We start from the raw sequence: 19,693 nt of genomic DNA on the forward strand, positions 1-19,693 counted from the left end.
GGAGGTCAAACCAGTGGTCTCCAACGTTTTTGCCTCCTCACAAACAGCAGCATGTAATCTGGGTCATATTTCAAATGTCTACGACATAGACCTGTCTATGTCTAGTGATTTTTTTCCCCTCTAAACTTCTCACATGGTTTCACTTTAATTAAATTTGAGATGATCCAATATCTCATCAAGAATCAAAGCTTAGACAAAAAGTTTTTTCTTCTTTCCTTTCAAATTAATCATGTTTGGAGCGATCAGATTTATCTGCTATTCCTGTATATAAAACTGGATCTAAAGTAGCTTAACCCTCAAGCAACCGAGTGGGGTCATTTATGACCCCAGCCATATAATTATATTTGCTGTTTTTATATCTTTTATCTGAAAAATGTTTCCTACCATGAACTTGTCAATCTACTTGTCCTACAGCTGCTCATAGTTTTTTGTAGAGATCGGCCAACTGGTGTGACAAGGATAATGGAAACTTGTCTGGGGTCACTTATGACCCCAGAAAGATGTATAGGTTTTTCACTATTCTAGGCCTTAGTTTTATTTATTTATTTTACCTCTAATCGCTATATTTCAGTGTTTTGCAGTGCACTATAGCTGATAGACCTACATTTTTAGCCACAGCTGCCCTGGGGCAGACTGACTGGCTGCCAATCCACTCCTACAACCCCTCTGACCACCACCAACATTACACAGCATACACATTCGTGGCAGCACTGGAGCTAAGGTGGGTAAAGTGTCTTGCATTGGACGAGCGGCTCTGCCACCTGAGCCACGGCCGCCCCTAATCTAAATACTTCTCTGCATGTTACATTGCACACATACACACAAGATGTTTGTGTAGATTTTGTTTTTATGTACTTTTGATTTACTATTGAGGAAACAAAAGGAATAAAGTTTTAAAAGAAGTGGCAGACAAAGCGTGTCTAAATAAATGTTATTGCGTTCTTACAATGCATCATATTGTTCATATGGTTTGACTTTAGCTCTGAGTCAAAAATGATTAAAATCCATGAATAATAAAAGAAGGTTATTTTAGAATATTCATCTTAAAATGCAGTGGAGTGGAATAGGTAAGAAAGCACAAAAAGAGGCACTAAAGTAGACATTCCTGTGTAAAATATAGTGGGGTTATAAATGACCCCAGTCGGTCATTTTAGTCGCTAGCTTGGTCGCTTGAGGGTTAAACCTGCAGCAGCTCCAACAGTAACCTGCTGCTGACGCACTGTTTGTGTATGAATGATCTATTGATGCCATATTATAAGAATATATCAGTCAGAGGGATCAAACCAGTACTTTTACTGTCATACTTTACTTTTGCTGCTAATGCTAATGTACTCTAATGACTTTTACTTGTAATGGATGGTAATACATTCTGTTTTATAAGCTTATCATGTGTTCTTTGTGCAAAATCTGAAAATAGCCCGCAACCAACAGTCAAATACATGTAGTAGAGTAGAAGTATGAGTAGCATCAAGTGCAAATACTGAATCAAAATTCTGCTTAAGTGCAATACCTGCTTAAATGTCATTACTACATTGTATAATAAGTAAAATGCAGATGTGACTCTACTCACTGTCAGCATTTATTCTGTGCTTCTCAAACAGCTGAACCACTTGGTATCATCAAGAACTGACTAATATTATTACATAATTAACTTTTGTTGCAACAGCGGCAGTTATCGTGTGTTTTATCGAGGGACACCTCAGCAGTAAAACACTGGGTCCTGGAGTATTTGTCACTTTCATATGTATAAAAATAGTCGATTTAGTGCCACACTGATGGAGACGTAAAAAGCTTTTTTTTTTCTTCTTTGACTTTGCAACTGCATCCATAGATTTGTTCCTGCTGTGCGAAGCAGCTGTAATTACTGCGTTTGTGTCACTAAATCATTCAGTTTTATTTCATTACACCATGTCTAGCCATGTTCAGCAAAACTCCCATTTTGTCGTTTCTTCGAGGCGGCCAAATGTAGCACTTTATACCCCAAGTGTCATCTCCTTTCATTAATCTTCTTCCCACTAATAGCTCTCCGTGGACTTTGGCTTATCCTTCATCCTGCTAGTAATGGATCTTGACTGTCCTGCATGTTTTTTGCTCAAACTTTAGCACACTGTAAAATATCTTGTTAATATCTGTTTATTTTCTACAGTAAAAAACTCCTTAAGGTCATAAACTGTGAGCTGCAGCTTTTAGCCACTCTCATTTCTTGTGTAATATTTTTGCTTCACTTTCTGAATAATGGTGTCACAGTGACGAGTCGACCCCACGTCTATAATTTCACCCATATATTGTGATTTTGTCCTTGCAATTGCAGGTACGTCTAGTCATTAATGAGAAGGGCCTGGTGTGCGAGGAGAGGGATGTGAGCTTGCCGCTGCAGGAGCACAAGGAGCCCTGGTTCATGAGGCTGAACCTGGGCGAGGAGGTGCCCGTCTTCCTCCACGGAGACACCATCATCAGTGACTACAACCAGATTATAGACTACCTGGAGAAAAACTTTGTGGGAGGTATGGTGCTGCTGCATGACAGTATGTCTGTTGTCTTCTCGTTAAACTTGGATTATCAAAGCAGAGACAAATTAACCTGCGATGTGGCAATAAACATGGACTGTTTGCTAGAACTGAACATCCAATCATCCCTCAGGAAACTTACAGAAAACCCCTGGTGAAAATCCAGATTTTCGCCTTGTTAACTTGCCCTTAACCCTTGTGTTGCCCTGCGGGTCAAAATTGACCCGTTTATTTCCAAGTCTTCCTCATGGATCAGCCAGTGGTTTTTATGCTGATTTCTATCTGGACATGTAGATGTAGCCTCTCTCTATCAGCAAGATCAATGCGTTTAGCCATAAAGTGCACGTTTAAGCTCCTTTTACAACATTCTCCCCTTTAAAAAGTCTTCTGCAGGTTGGGTTTATTAGTTAGCTACAGATTAGCCTGACAAAATCAACATTTGCTAGCTGCTGAATCATTTATCTTGCAGCATCAACATTATATATCACCTAATGACAGTTAAAATCAATAATGGAGCTTCGTACTTGTCTAAGCAGGCACAGAGTAAATGTCATGTCCATCCCATCCAATTAGACTTTCCTTATAACCAAGGTGCTGTTCATTCATTCTGCTTGGACTAATGTGCACCACAGTCCTGCATTAAACTACCTGCTGACTTCAATTCATCTCCCTCCACTTCCCCAGTCTCCTGCTGCAGCAGCATCCAGCTTCATAGAATCCTGTTGTGTAATTTGTTTATATCTATGAATTTATTTCAGTTGTTGTGGAAAAGCAGTATGAATAACAAACAAAAACACACAGACAATACACATAATAAATAAAATAATAAATTTTGGTCATGGAAGATTCAGGGAATCTGTGGTTTTGTTGGGTTTTCATGTACATTTTTCTAGCATCAGAACTTAACAGTATACGGTCTTATCTTTAAATTAGTTAGGTTATGTTGCATAAGTAATAACACCAAAGGTCTTAGCTATAGTATTAAATGAGTCAGGCTAATCTCTGTAATTAACAACAATGTGGGGTCTCAGCATAAATGTATTATAGCCCTTAAAGGTAGTATTTTATATGCTTTTTGCAGGTTAAATCCTTAATATGTAAATTGTTCAAGCAAAATCACATCCTAAATAACACTATGGGGTCTTTACGCCAATATTGAAACTTCTTGAGTTAGTGTGTGTAGATAGATAGATAGATAGATAGATACAATCAATTGTTGTTCTAAAATTAATGACTCATTTCTACATATTGTAAGTGTCCTGCCTGAGCTGGGAGTGATGTAGGTGTAAAAATGTAATTCTATTCAGGTGCCATCCACTATCTAGGCACACTACCAACAACAACAAACAGTTCTAGATTTAGACTCGGCACCTCTCTCTCTTTGTGATGCAGACACTCTGGTGATGTTTGTTTTATTGGTGGAGTTCCCAAAATTTGGAAACATAGTTAAATAATTCACTGCAGATCAGCTGTAGACAGTAGGGTCTTGGTGCAGCTGCTTGGTTCGCCCCGTCACTAATCCAGTGCTACAGAAAATGTCAGGCCATGCTCTCCCAGTTTGAGAAGCTGGAGTAACAAAGACAATTGGAAGCTATTTGTGATCTGTTGCCCTTGTGTAGAGTGTGTCAGTGTGTTCGGTACTGTGAAACTTTGGAAGTCCTTGCAACAACGTCTTTGGACCAATGTCACAGAGATGAACCTCCCTGATTAGATTAGGCAAAATTGGACTGATCTCTTGGGGGTGAAATTTGTTGCGGTCACAAATGAGACACAGATACAAACACAAGAGAGCTAATTTAATGACTGAGCTCGTAACTGTCGCTAAAACATTGAGCTGAACACATACAGAACCGAAGCAGGTCGGAGAAATATGCATAAGGTGTGTCAAGATGTGCGTTGTGATTCAGATTCATGCATAACAGGCATGAGTAAGCGAATGTTAAGATGCACACAGTGAATCCTGTTATCTGTGTGTTGTACTGTAGTATCAGTGGGTGCCTATATGATCATCGCTGAGACATTATATAACAAGCTGGGAGCCTCGAATGAGGATCAGCCTGAGGGAAGCCAGCCAGTACTGGAAAACTCTCACTGTAGTTTAGTTAGTGATCACATGTTCAGAACGGTGATGCTTGAAAGCTTAGCAGAAGATCTGGTTCACTGCTTGCTCAGTAAAAAAAATATGTCTCTTCTTCATTTAGGCCCATTTTAGTCGTTTCACAGTGTGCAGGTATCTTCTTTTAGAACATGTCGGCACTACAGATGATGCAGGGGTGTAACTGTCTGTCTTCTCGTCTGTTAAATGTTTAACAAATCCACCATATGTTTGAAAATCAGGTCTCAAGTTAGACATGTGTTTATCCAGAAGTCGACCAGAGGGATAAAACCGGCAGACATGTTTTTTTCTCTGCATTTTAATTCCTAATTGATGTGGGCTGTGGCTGTTCTGGACAGCGTCTCAGAAAACAGACATACCAGTACAAAGCAGTTCAGACAACTTCACAGCGTCCTCCGTCCTCCAACACGGTCACCAAGTTGCTCGCTGCTGAGTTGCTGACGTAATATTTCCACCCCAGTGCTGCAGCAGACCACCTGGAGGACCACTGCATGGCATGCCCAGTCCGGCATCCTGGGACTGATTACTCAGCTTTCTGGAGCTCAGCCAGGTGCATCTCCACCCTCCGCGAGCTTCTCCATTGGCCCGTACATCCTCAAGCGGCCATCTGACTATCTGTGTTTTGTCAGCGATGCCCTCCCTGCATGTGGCTGGCTGTGACCCTGCAGACCGATAAAAGCTCTCTCTGTTCAGCTAGCCTGCCTCACTTTCAATACTGAATCTCAGCAGCAGGTCATTATGTTGAACACTCTCCCTTCCAGCCAGGCGGCGTCGAGCCAGCCACGAGAATTGGGACAGCAAAATAAAAGTCTCCTTCCCTTAGTATTGTAAAACATTTTAACGGGGTAGTGATATGTGTAGCTGAAACCAGCTTCTTGTGAGATTAGCTTTACATAAAGATTGGAACCTAGGGAAACAGATAACAAAATCTATCAGTAATTAGCTTTAAAAGTCTTTAATTAACTGTTCTCCATTCAAATATTACTTGAGTGGAAATCTAAAAGCGCAAACAGCAAAATGCACTCAAGGTACCAACAATAAAAGTAGTCAGAATCACACTTTTTAAAACGGTGAGGCTAAATTAATTAGTTCTAATTAATACACTGCTGGTGCCTTGGTGTACAGTAACCCACCAGAATTTCTTTGCAGATCATTTTTTAGTGCATTACAATTTTTAACCGGTAGCTATTAAATGTGTCAAATGATGGAATAAAGTTAAAAGAACATTTAAAAGAAAGATTAGCATATGCTGAGCTAAGTTAAGCTAGTTGCTGCTATACCTTACTGACTAGTATTAGTTTGTGGAAAGTGATTACTTTTTACAAGCGTATTACTTGAATGCTACGACTGCGTTGACAGTAGTTTTTCAGCTGTTGGTGAGCTGTAGCCAGCAAGGAATGATGAGCAGAGAAAAAGGCAGGGACTATGTAGATCCACAGATTGTAGATGAAGCAAGTTACATCGCAACCATTTTAAAGCAGAGATACACAGAGATAACAATCTTCCATTGTGTGTCGTAAAGCAGTTTTACGTTGTTTGAGCAGAATTATAAGTGAGCTGCAAGTCGGGGAAGAAGCTATGTTTAAACCATTTAGAGACAGGAAGGTCTTATTTTCATGTAAAATTGTCGACATATCTAAATTTAATACGCCAAGATCAGTTTTGAGGGGTTAAATTTGTGACTGGAAAATGACTTTGACTAAACGCAACTGAAAATAAAATATGACCAAAAAAAGCTGACTGCAAAGTGAATAGAAACACACACACGCACACACACGTGAACACTTCTTTCTTGCATGACAGTCTTGTGTCAGACTAATGCCACCACCACCTCCTACAAGGACTCTCTCTACACTAACTGACCAGCCAACACTGAAAAATGACACTAACATCACACCCAGTACATCTAAAATTGGTGCCAAGGGGTTTTGAACAACCATCCATATGTGACAGAATAGCACCCAAATGCACACACAATGAAAATGGGCAGTGAACTTTGGGCTTCATTAAACTTAATTTAAAGGTGAAGCACAGGCTTGCAGAGTCACAAACAAAAGACAGCTGGAAATCCAGTGTTAGAGGAAACAAGAAAAGCACTCGGAGAGCACAGTTCTCTTTAATAAAAATTTCCTTGCGCTGAGCACAGGTGTGTTATGCATGTGTACGTTATGTACGTATGCAAAATGGTGTGACCTAAGTATGAAGCAGGCACTGGGAACTGATCGGACTCAGAAACATCCTCACAGTTTAATCAATTTTTCTTTGTATCATTTCCGACAAATAAGTCCTGATAAGTCCGTAATGGTGGATTTGTAGTAGGATCACAATCATGTGATCATCAGCAGGCAGCTAACATAGTGTTCACTTGTTGTCATAGTTACAGTGATGCCGTGCCGCTATCTCACAATGATACAGAAATCTTTAACAAATCCGTGGATCCAGGTTATAAGCTGCATCACTGCCAAAATCTGATCACATGGTCCTTGCATCATTTCTGACCTTCCCTCAAAATTTCATCCAACTCCGCTAATCTGTTTTTGAGTAATGTTGCTAACAGACAGACAGACAGACAGATGGACAAATGTATGTCAGTCGTCACATAACTCCACCACATTCCTTGGCAGAGTAACTAAACCCAAAGAATCCAAGGAAGTTGAACAATGCAGGAAACACTTCATTTTACTAGCCAGAAGTCCAGGATGTAGAAACCTTTTTTCCTGAAGAGTAGCACAGAGAAGTAGTGAACGCAAGGATCCTAGAGTTAGCTAGCAATCTGGTGAGGAGTAGCTGGAGAAGTGGAGTCTTTGTCCTGTGGAGAGCGATTTAGGTGATTGCTGAATGGAGTGCAGGTTAGGAGGAGGCTAGTGAGAGTGAATAACAAACCTACAGCTGAGACAGAGCAGAGGAAAGAGGTGCAAACACACCAAAATACAGCTAAGAATGGCAGCTGCTATAACAACAAGTTGGAAGCAAGAATGGGATCCAACTGAAATTTTAAAATGGTATTTTAAATTACAGATTTTGTATAAGAGTGTCACTTATACTCTTAACTATTTGTAAGACAGCAGCTAAGCGCATTTCCCAAACTATCCAGTTATTCCTTCATTCTGAGCAGCAGCAGCAGATAAATAGAACAGAGCAGGCCAGCAGGGGATTGGTGCATCGAGCTTACAGTGTAGCCTCATTAACCTGTGTGTTTTATAAAAGTGTGGCCTCTTGCTATTGTTCATGTTGTATTTTTGTTCATCTAAAGCGTCCTTGAATTTGATCTCTAGCGGTGTGTTTTTCTACTCACTGTAAATCCTAAGAGGCTTGTTAGTCTCCAGGAGATTTTTCTTTCCCAGACTGTTTCAGTATTGTTTAAATGTCAGGCTTTCTGAGACGTGACCAACGGTGTGCTACAGAGAGCGAGGAGTGTCATCTGTTACCAGGTTACCACGCTGTGTATTTGGCAGCTGAAGCAGTTATTTTGGGGTTGTGTAGCTTGATGGCGGTTGCTTAGAGACTTCAGGTATTCTGGGAAGTTTATGAAAATATCCCGAGAACAGCCACACCAATGTGCAACTGTGCTTTTTTATTGTTCGGTGTCTACACATTGTGTTGAATCTGCATCACTGTAAAAATGTTCTCTCTTGTTTCATGTCACGCAGACACGGTGGCTCAGCTGATTCCTGACGCGGACTCGCCTCTCCATGAGCGAGTGCAGCAGTACCGTCACCTACTGGACGGGCTGCCCATGGACGCTTACACACACGGCTGCATCCTCCATCCAGAGCTCACCACCGACTCTATGATCCCAAAGTACGCCACCGCAGAAATACGTAGTAAGTGACGCCAGCTCACTGCACTGTGTAGGCACGAATGGTTACATCTCTGTAGCAATTACAAGACAAGAAAAGCACTCAGAGAGCACAGCACTCCGCCAAGGCTGCTCAGTCACTGTATCATGTCTGACAGCGAAAATCTTGAAAAAAATTGGGGCAAAAATCACGGCAACATAGAATGTGGCCATTTAATATAGATGTACCCACAAACAACATGACCTTGCGGTGAGCACAGTCTTGTGTTATGCATGTGTATGTTATGTACGGATACCGAATCATGCAACTTAAATATGTAGCGGGCAGTGGGAATTGATGGAACTCGGAAACACCCCCACAATTTAATTCCTTATTCCTTGTGTGATTTCCAGCAGATAAGTCTCGATAAGTCTGCAGCAGTGGATTGGTAGTAGGATCGCAATCATGTGATCATCAGCAGGTAGCTGATCTTGCGTTCACTTGTTGTCATAGTTACAGTTACACCGTACCGCAATCTAGCAATGATACAGAAATCTTTAACAAATCTGTGGATCCAGACTACAAACCGCATCACTGTTAAAATCTAATCCGTTGGTCCTTGTGTCATTTCTGACCTTTCCTGAAAATTTCATCCTAATCTGTTAGTCCGGTTGTGAGTGATGTTGCTAACAGACAAACAGACAAATGTGCGCCGATCATCACATAATTCCGCAGAGGATTTGCCTCCTTGGCGGAGTAAAGAAGAGTGGATGCCATGTCGAGTATTACTGATTTTTCTATGGACTGTAAATAGCACCTAAAAACTCAAATTATGAAAAGAAAGAAACTACAACGTACATTAAAATAATCCTTTTTCATTCTAATTACAGTGCACTGTAAAACATCCAGAAGTAGTTTAATCAAATCAAATTATCCTTTCTAGTGTACCTAAGGTAAATATTGAAACTTTGTTCATTGTAGTTTAATAAATGTCTTTATAATGTCACATTTTTATTTTCAGACCCAATTTTTGTGTATTTGCAGTATATTTCTAGGACCTTTGTTGCAGCAGCACCATCTACCAAATTGGTTGATCACTAAAGTGCACAACTCATGGCTTTAAAGTTTTATTTTACCCACATTACTACTTTCTGTCCAAGTACTTATAGTTTTAAAGGTTTCTTAGACCCAAATACCATGTGGTAATGTACAAATTATGGTACATAGTTGTTTTCTTTTTGTTCTGTTTTGCTTTACCTGTGTCTGTCGGCTAGAAAATCTAGCTTCCCTTAACAAGTGATCATCATATGTGGCCCAAAAAAAGGGGTTATTGAAAAGCAAGGGTCCTGCGAAGTGGCCTCCTCTGCTGCAGACAGTTGCTAATTTTCAGACCACTGTAGAACTTAAAAACATGAGTTATTCTAACTTGAGGCATGACCTAAAATGATGTGTTGAATAAATGAACCGCTGAGAGTTCACTCAATTCTTTAAATCAAGTTTATAAGAAAGAAAACTAATGTATAAGCAGACTTCCCAGGATGATTTGTTAGACAAGTAAACACCACAGAGACTCTTGTTTTCTGTAGTTTGAGAAAACAGACATGGTGGAAACTTGCTTTTGAGTCTTTAATAGAAGTTAAGTTATGGTTATTTCTTTTGATAATACTCAAAACATTTGCTACTGTGACAAAGGTTAGACTCATATTATATCTCACTGTAATCATACGCAGCCTCACAGAATGTCTTTGTACTGACTCTGGTCAAAAACAGCATCAACAGCTGAGGCTGTAGATTTATTCCCTGTATTTAATCCTCCCTACGTATTACTATTACTGGGCAGCCACTGTGCTACACACCAAGACCAAATCCGGCTAAGCCAGAGTTTTGGCCAAGGGCACCTTTGAGAATAAACTTTACTGGATTTCTTTTGTTGTAGTTTTAATATTGGGAGAAGCAGACAGAGCTTTCGAAAACTGTAGGAAACTTGCATTTTAACCTATTAGCGTAGTACTGTTTAAGCAAATATCTTTTAAAAAGTGCCCCCCTGTTTACAGTTCTCATGCTAAGCTAAGCTAGCCTGCTGCTGCTTTCTGTAGCTTCATTTTTAACAGATAGGCAGCCTGAACTTTTCAGTCCCAAAGTACCAGAAACAGACTGTTTCCAGCAACTGAATCCATTCAAGTGAGTCTAATTCTAGCAGGCACACAGTGTTCAGAGTCCATCGATGCAGCTTAATGTAATGTGACAAGGTTCTGCTGCAGTTCACAATGCATGCTCACACACATTTAATATATGAATACATGCAAGTGGGCCCACAGGTGTGTATGTGGAAATAACGTAATCTTTTACCTGTTAGCACTTCCAAAATTGTATTCTTTTGATTTAACAGGGGACATGGAAGCACTGGTACACAGGTGAACATCAAAACATAAGGTTCTACGATTATACATGCAATAAGAGTCAGTAATTAATATCGAACAGAAATGTTCTAACCCAACAGGTGTATATTATTAAATGAGCTAATGTGGTTTTGTTAGGTGTCACCTAGTACTGGAAAAGAGGTGAAATGTTCTCACAAATAAAACATTCACAAAATATAACAGCCTCAGCCATGCCTGTAAATCTATGTTGACCCTTCATTGAACAATACTGAAAAAGTGGGCTGTGGTCAAAATAAAGATGTCCTGAACTAATCTCAAAGTTTGGGATTGTGTAGATGAAGGCGTTTTAAAATATTTATTATGTGCAGAGACCTAAGGTTACTATTTTATTTATGTCTGCTGTCACACAAGTGTTTTAAAGGAAGAGCACAGGAATTTAGGAATGCAAATTTTAAATAATTTTCTTAATCAGGAATCATACCACTCAACAATGATTAACTGATAGCACAAATTGAGCCCAGCGTACATTGTTTCTGTGCTGATATTGCTGTTTTCGTCAACGGATGCATGATTTAGGCCTGAAAGGCAGCTTTGTTACGTATGCCACTAGGATATAGGAATGCGATCCGAATGAGTTCTGGCTTGTCTTAAACATTTGAGCCATTAAGCATCACAGAAGACTTTGTCATGGAGGTCGTTGCTAGCTAAACTCATGCAATGCTCTCTACTTGCTAATATGAACTGCCCGTAATCTTCTTGGGTCTCTATAATATTGAACAGTTAGGGGGTAAAATTACAACCAGCTACTACGGCTACATCTACATTAAGGAAGAGCTTGGGTGCAGAAATGCACAATTGTTTTTCTTGTCGAAATGAATCAGATCCTTCCTGTTATTGTCTTGGCTTTTCCTTGGACTTTCTTGGCTTGGATGTCTGGAGGAAAGCTTTGTTTTAAAAATCTCTTCCAGTGTGTTGTTTCGGTGCAGCCTTTGCCTGAATTCCCTGAGTAAACTCTGTGTTCAGGTGAGTGTGAACTTTTTAGGTGCCAGAACAAACAGGTCGTATTAAAAGCAGTTCTCTTTATGCTGCTTCCTCATATAGTTGCACTGCAGATATTACAAGTAGGTGTTGGCTTACTTACATATTTCAATGTATTATAATTCTACATTGCAGTCAGTTTCACTGTGTCCTGCAACAAAATGAATACTCCTGTATGACAGCAGATGTAATCAAAAGTTCAGGCTTTAGTTTGTGCTTAATCAAACCGATGCTGATGAGTTAAAAAAAATAATGCTTTTATTGGTCCTGATCCTGATCATTGAAGTTTGACCAGGACATCCATGTGTTACTTTGTACCTTTAGATCACCCGCAGTAAAGTTTGTTGATAACACAGTTTTACATTTATGCATGTAGGAGCCACTGACTGTGAGTCTGTTTATGTTAGCCTATATGTTTATGTAGCCTATATGAACTTTAGCGTGCGAGGCACTGTAGATTAATGAGGCAGGGGGAATATGTACGGGGCACAGGTGCAACAGAATGTCATGCGTGTTGTCTGTATACTCAAGGGCTGCCACGCCAGAACTGAATTCTTCTTTAGACATTTAATACTACCCAGACATGCACTCATTGAAGCATGTCAGCAGCAAAAACACTCGGCTAATTGCTGGGCGGGACAGTTTCTGCAATGTGTCAAAACTGTAGATTGACAAGATTAAAGACTAATTTTCGTGAGCAGTTCATTTTTCAAACATGATGAAAATACATTTCAGTGCTTTTACCTCATTAGTCTGAATATTTACACAGACTTGAAGTGAATGAGCTTCAACTTCAGAGCCAGCTGGTCTCCTCGAACCAAAACAACAGACATTAGACATTATCAATGCAAAGTTATTCATCTTACTCATAGCATTTTCCACATCATCGGCAAACAAATCCCTGTTTTTATGTGCACAGCGTGATTAGCATACTGTGTAATTTGATGCTACTCAATACCAGAAACCCTTAACACAGCACTTTGTAGTGATGCCAGGTTTATAACAGCATACATAAGGCCTCCCAGGCTGAACTCTTTCCACAAGGTAATGGCCTCGGCCTGTAAATCAAAGCAACAGGCTGGACAAGATGACGTTCTGCAGCAGAATTAATTATCCAGTGAAACCCTGGTCAGTAGGTGTTACACCCATAAAATCAGCCCAACTGGTTTGTGTGATTACGCTGCAGACTGGAGACACAATTTACGCTAAAATATTGTAATATATCTGGGTTCATCCTGAAGTTTTATTCTTGAAAATGTGAAAATCGACGTAGTAGCATATTTGTAATGAAGCTACAATCAACAGTGACCACATTATATTAATACTCAATAAGACTGAAAGAAGTGTTTGATACAGAGCACGTTCTACATTTATGTTGTCATCAACGATTACCATGAAAAGACCAACTTCATCAATGTATCCAACTGTAAAAGCAGATTTATGCTTCCTTTTTAGACTTTCATCTCATAAAAGGACTACTGACTAGCATATGATAGAGAAAGCTAACATTTCCCATCATCCTATCTGTTTCCCGAGCAAAAACACAACTTTATTGAAGTCGATTTTACAGCTGAGCGCCAGACGTTCCCTGCAGCAGGTGCAGTTTGAGGAAATCTGTCTGCTGCATTTGTGACCATCTCCTTCAAAGTGACTGACAGACTACATTCCCAATACAGTCTGATACTTCACTCAAGTTGAGTCACTGTCATTTACACAGGACATTAAAGCAACAGCCGCTGCGTCAAAGTTCCTTTTTCACTAGGAAAACAAGACTAGCGTCATGATTCACCACAACAAGCCTGAATACTAATGCCAGGATGTTACCATGTTACTTATTATGTGAATTTATCTGAGTAATTTAAATATTCAGGATTAAAACCCCACCAAAATTGTGTAAATATCCAACTTTATCTGACTATAGTAATAGGTGTAAACGCTACAGTCACACAGTATTATTGCTCATGTAGATTAGCCATGTTAGCCACAAGAGTGTACAGTAATATTAGTTACTGGTGTGGCCACAACAGCTGTGATGATGATCCCTTTGAATTACACTTAAATTTTCTTTTAAAAATTTAAAAATTTTTATGTGAAAATATGGCAGCAAGTGTGCCAAAAAGACAAACTTAAACATGATGGAGAGAGGAAATATCTGTAAAAATAACGATGTTCAGCTAGTGCATTAGAACAATTTTAAATTCATGCATTGTGAAAGAAAAAAGTTTGTAAAAAACAGATTTAATAGTATTATTTTTATTTTTGTTTTATTTGCACATATTATATTTTATTATGTATGTTTAATATGCATAATTTCCAATATTTTCTTTTTAATAAAGGAAAATATCAGCAAAATTCTATTTTTTCCTGACGTAAATACACAAAAAATAGAAAATTAAATTAAATCTTTTTTGTGTGATTACACTAGCTATTTTTGTATTTTAACAAAACAGGTAAAATCTGTAAAATAATTGCAAATTGTTAAAAAAAAACATGAACTCAACAAACAGTTGCATCTATTACATTTGTACAGGCAGAATTGGACACTTTAGACTGGGATTCTCAAGTGTTTCTACAAAGTAAAATGAAAAGAGAAAGAAAACAATGATATGTAGTCACAAGGACCTGACTGAGTGACAAAGTCATGAGAAATTGGAATGATGGAATAAAGTACCTTCGAAATGCAATTAAAAAATAGATCTCTGGAGTCTACAGGTGAACATCCAGCAGTGGAGCTCTATGGAGCAGAGGAAGTAGGTGCATGTAGCTTCATATATACTTGTTAGAAAGATGTTTTTGGTCTGTCATATTGCTGACAAAATGAAAAATGGAGAACATCACCAGAACTGCCCTGTGGGCTCGGTGACGTAATTAAACAATGTGTGCCGCAGCTGACAACTTGAGTTTCCTCCTCTGTCCTCGAGGGACGATGAAGGGAGCTCAGATGGAAATAATCTCACCAGACAGTCAGATAACGCCACAGAGGATTAAACACGTTGGTCTCTAGAGTATCTGCTCTTTGGTCAGAAAACATAACATCTGCTTTCCCATCCTAAACAATAGAAGACACAGTTTAACTGTATGCACTCTGTGTCTGTGTTTGTGTGTAACTTCAGGACACCTGGCCAACGCTGCGACGGAGCTGATGAAGTTGGACCATGACGAGCCTCAGCTGAAAGAACCGTACCTGTCCAAGCAGAAGAAGCTAATGGTGAGTTTACTTTGACTTGACCTCGAACATGCCGAAACCAAATCTCCATTTCTTTTTCCAACCTGAAAATTCTAATAACTTCCATATCAATAATGAAGAAATAAATGGATTCAGTCTGATTTGAAGGGTATAGCTAATGGATTGCAATATATTAGGATATTAAATGGCTCATTTGCAAGCGTTTGGGGCTTTAAATCCCTTAATTGACTCATTAGCAGGGCTTTAATGTTTCAGTTAATGCAAAAACTGAAGAATAGTTAGCTGTTGAGTGCTTTTTAAGGGGTTTTCATTCGGAAAAAAAAAGCTTAATGTAAGCAGAATGCCCATTAAGAACTCAAAATATATCACCAATTCAGCCCAAATTGGAGTTGAACACCTACACTAGAATCTTAATTGATAATTCAAAGATAATTTTAAGTACGACTTCAGGGATACTGCACACACATTAGCCCATGTTTGGAGTGAACCTCTAAAAAAACCCAGAAGATTGAATAAAAACATTGCAAAATATTAATTTTGAACTGAAATACTGAGGAGTTTTGTGATGTCCTGTGCTTAGGTCTTTGCCATGTGTGTGATGGCCTTACAGTGGAGTGTGTTGGGGGTTGCAGGTGAATCAGTAGAGCTGGATGAGTTGAGCAATGCTTTTGTACAATAGTAGGAATGGATTGGGGGTGACAGAGCCCTTTGAGATTGAGGGTGGATTATTCTGTGAAAAATCAATGTGTGCCTCCAGCCTGACCCCTGAAATATGAATACAGTACCTGTAGTATATTTAATGAAGCCATACAATGTTTGACCTTCATGCTGTGAATGTTACCAGCCCTCAAAGTGCACAGGGGTGAGTGGAATTTTCAGCTTTTAATTCACATTCTGTGTTATAAATAATTTTGACACAGATGGTTTGAAGATGAGCCTGGTATCAAAATACTGGTAAAAAATAGACTTTTCTTAAATTTTAATTTGCTTTGACCAACCACTTGTCCACCTAAAGTTGATCCAAAATGAGCCTTTAAATGTTTTTTTGGGTGAATTATCAGAAATGAGAAAACACATCAAGGACACCAATGCTTATTTCTATTACTCTGTGTCACAGATATTAAAGCAGTGCCATTTTGCTGTTAAAATTATGATATATCCAAAAATTTCAATGCTCAAAGTTAACAAGATTTTGGCTTTATTGTGACACCTGGAGGGGAGGTGAAATTAATTTGGCTGCAGTTATTACCAGAGCTCAAATGTGTTTTTCGACCCTGAAAACATTATGTAGTTAACTTCTCTACATGTAAAGTCACGAGGCTTAGAAATGCTGGAAAAAAAATAACGCAAATTCTAAAGTGGGAAATTTCGACACACTGCTATGTACTTTGTAATATTCATAGAATGACAGGAAAATTTTGCATTGCCAACAGCTGAGTCTGAGTGGGTCCGGTGTGTAATGTTGACCCAGATAGTCTTTGACAACACCTATTTGAATGTCCCCTGGATGTTGGTTGAAGCCGAGTGTGTTGTCCAGTGTAAGTCCAAGGTATTAAAAGCTATAAACCTTTTATAGCTGTTTTGATGAGGAGCAGATGACAAGGAGCTGTTACCATTTGTTTTGTTTGAGATAAAGTCGATTGCACTTACACTACTCGGTGAGATGTTCAGCGGTGCTGTGATAGTCCAGAACAGAAAGATTCTGTGACGGAGGCAAGAATCGCTGCATCAGAGTGTTTGAGGTAAACAGTGTTGGGCTGGTGCTGTCATTGAGAACACCAGGGTTGGCGGTGAGGGTAGACGAAGTTGGTCTGGCTTTTGAAAAGCTTCCTGTCTGTCACTGAGGAAATTTTGAAGTAGATGGATCAGAAGGGTGAAATCTTCAGAGGGTGCAGCCTCTGAAGGCCATGAAGAGCATCCTGGCAAGGTTTCACCTCAGGAATCCAGGTGCAGGAGGAGGAGATGCAGCAGGCAGGCCACAAGATTCTCTGTGCTTCTCTCAGCTTCATAGGAAAATTGGAGGAGATCCAGTTGTTGGTTCATAATTGGCAAGATGGCACGTAGTAGTCTTCATCATTTTATTATTTGATACAAATTCATTACAAGTCAGACTTGTCTTTATGAGGCTTTAACACCCTGACCGATTTCGTTTCATCTTCCAAATTGCCTTGGATCTGACGAGTGAATTTCGAGGTTTGCAGATGAGAGAAAATTCATCATTAACAGCCTTTAGCAGTTTCCTCTCATTACGCTGCCAAACAGCTGAAACAGCAACACTCTGCAGAATGTAAATCCTGTAACACTGTACCTTTGACCTAAATACTAAATATCCAGCTGCACTTGCAATCCTTGCATTTTTTTTAAAAGAATTATTCATTGTTTTAAAAACAAGAGAGAGAGAGAGAGAGTAGTAAAAACAGTAGCAGACAGTAACTGCAGCGTTAACAAAAGCTGGGTTTAGGGCTGGGGTGGGGATGAGCCATGCTGGCATGTGTTTTTGAAACACCAGCAGCACGTCTCCGGGGACAGCAGGGTCAGTAGGTCATTCTGTAGGGCTGCTACTTTTGCTCCAGACAGAAATATGCCATGAAATATTAGACAGACATTCATGGTGACTTTTCTGTCACTGCCACCACAAGATCACCGTTTGTGACTTTGACTGAAATGTCTTCACATCCATGAAAAAAGCTGCACATATTCACATTCCCATCTGAATGAACACTAACAAGTTAGGCACATCTCTGACTTTGCGCCACCATCAAGTCAAAACACACACTTTGCACAGCGCTTTGGTTTGTGACTACATACCTACAAATAATGACCTCCTCATAACTATAATTTGTACTTTATGTTTACTGTTGATTAGTGACCATTAGCAGGCTACTAAACTAGATTGAGAGGGGATTATTGTGAACAGCACATTAGCAAACTGACATTAGCATTCAAGTACAGGCCTTGTTTCTGAGTGGCTGCAACACTTCAATTATTTTAACCATTTGCAAATTTAATACAATATATGATGTAAATCACCTTGTACAAATACTACACATATACCATGATTAGCTACAACATTTACAACATCTGCCTAACATTGTGTAGCTAAAATAATTTACACTCCATCTGGCAATTTTCGGACTTGTCTTGTCTTCTATGCCTTATCGTTAGCCTAATAGCATAATTCCCTAAGTCATGTTTTGGCCTTCATGACTTAGTTAACTATGCTATTAGGCTAACGTTATGTAGATTAGGATGTTGTTGTCTCTTTTTTTCTCTTATGTTGATAGTATTTCACATCTTAGGGTTATAGAGAGAAATGCAGTTTCAGTTCTCTGTATGTGTACACATGTAGCAGAACCGACAACAAAGGAGACTTTGACTTAGACTAAAACAGCTCTGACCTGCTAAACCTCGGCTCCACAGTTCTTTGAAGGTGTTCTGTGGTTTCCATCACCAAGACGTTCACAGTAATTTGTTGAAGTCCTCGAGGTTGTGAGGTGGGACCAGAGGCCAAGTCAACCTTGAACTCTTTTTCCTCCAAGCATTCTTGAACCATGTTTGCAGGGAGCATTATGTTGATGAAAGGGGCCATCAGAGAATACAGACTCCTTAAAGGGTTGTCCTGGCTTGACACAAATAAAATGTCAAGTCAACCACGTTAAAAATGATTACTCTTTTTAAAAAATTACATATATTAATGCCAACAAAAATTATATTTTAAAAGACCTATTCAGCACAAACTCCACACACCTGTGTGAGCCACACAGTGTTGTTAAAAAATATCCAAACAGCACTTTTGCTAAGTCTGGAATCGAATCCAGAACCTCCTACATCCTAAAATGGCTCGTGAGTAGCAGTTCTGTATCCACTGAACTATAACCATAAACCAGGAGTAAAGGTTTCCCAGCAGAACATTATCTTGAAGCCTTTATCTGCTTGCCTAATCCCATCTCTTCTCCAGATAAATGACAACACTTCTTTCCACTGATCTGATGCTTACGTGTCCATTGTAGGTGCTTTTGGTGGCAGACAGGAGTCTGCATGGACACTCTGACTGATCTGCAATGCTCTGTGTCCTGAGATCTTTCTATCATAGCAGCATAAAGGTTTTCAGTAATCAGTGCTAGTTTGTGTGCAGTAGCTCGTCTTTGGAATCACACTGTATAGGTTAGCTTTTGCACCTCATCAGCATCAACGAGTCTTGGGTGCCTATGATCCTATTGCCCCTTCACTTGTTTTTCATTAGATACAGAGCCTAACAGCCCACATGACCTGCTGTTCTGAGGAAGCTCTGACTTTACGATGCCAACACATCACCTTTAAGAATTTACTTCACCTGAATGTGTTTTTGATGCTTGTCACTTTCTGTTTGGTTTGTAACATTTTAACAGACATCTATAAATCTCATGTCACTTATCTTAAAGCAAAGTGTTGTTCATATTTAAAGTCAAAACATTTAGATTATAATGATATCATTTTATTATCCCTGCCTGCTGGTTAGCCTCTTTAAACCAGATTTTTGTCTTACGATTGACAGGCGAAAATCTTGGACCATGATAATGTGAACTACCTGAAGAAAATTCTGGGCGAGCTAGCCATGGTTCTAGATCAAGTGGAGGCTGAACTGGAGAAAAGGAAACTAGAGTATCAAGGTATGTTCAAGTGGAAACTATCAAAGCATATTCCCA

General features: G+C 39.3%; 1 protein-coding gene across 1 annotated transcript in view; it reads left to right on the forward strand.

The window, feature by feature from the left end:
* Nucleotides 1-19,693, forward strand: part of gdap1l1 (ganglioside induced differentiation associated protein 1-like 1) — a 31,434-nt gene that overhangs the window by 5,887 nt on the left and 5,854 nt on the right. The window contains exons 2-5 of the mRNA XM_022209693.2: nt 2,312-2,504; nt 8,274-8,447; nt 14,935-15,029; nt 19,543-19,657. Coding sequence (XP_022065385.1) covers nt 2,312-2,504; nt 8,274-8,447; nt 14,935-15,029; nt 19,543-19,657 — 577 coding nt within the window. The remainder of the gene's footprint in view (nt 1-2,311; nt 2,505-8,273; nt 8,448-14,934; nt 15,030-19,542; nt 19,658-19,693) is intronic.

This window comes from Acanthochromis polyacanthus, chromosome 6, assembly GCF_021347895.1.
Source record: "Acanthochromis polyacanthus isolate Apoly-LR-REF ecotype Palm Island chromosome 6, KAUST_Apoly_ChrSc, whole genome shotgun sequence".
In the NCBI taxonomy this organism is placed as follows: Eukaryota; Metazoa; Chordata; class Actinopteri; family Pomacentridae; genus Acanthochromis; species Acanthochromis polyacanthus.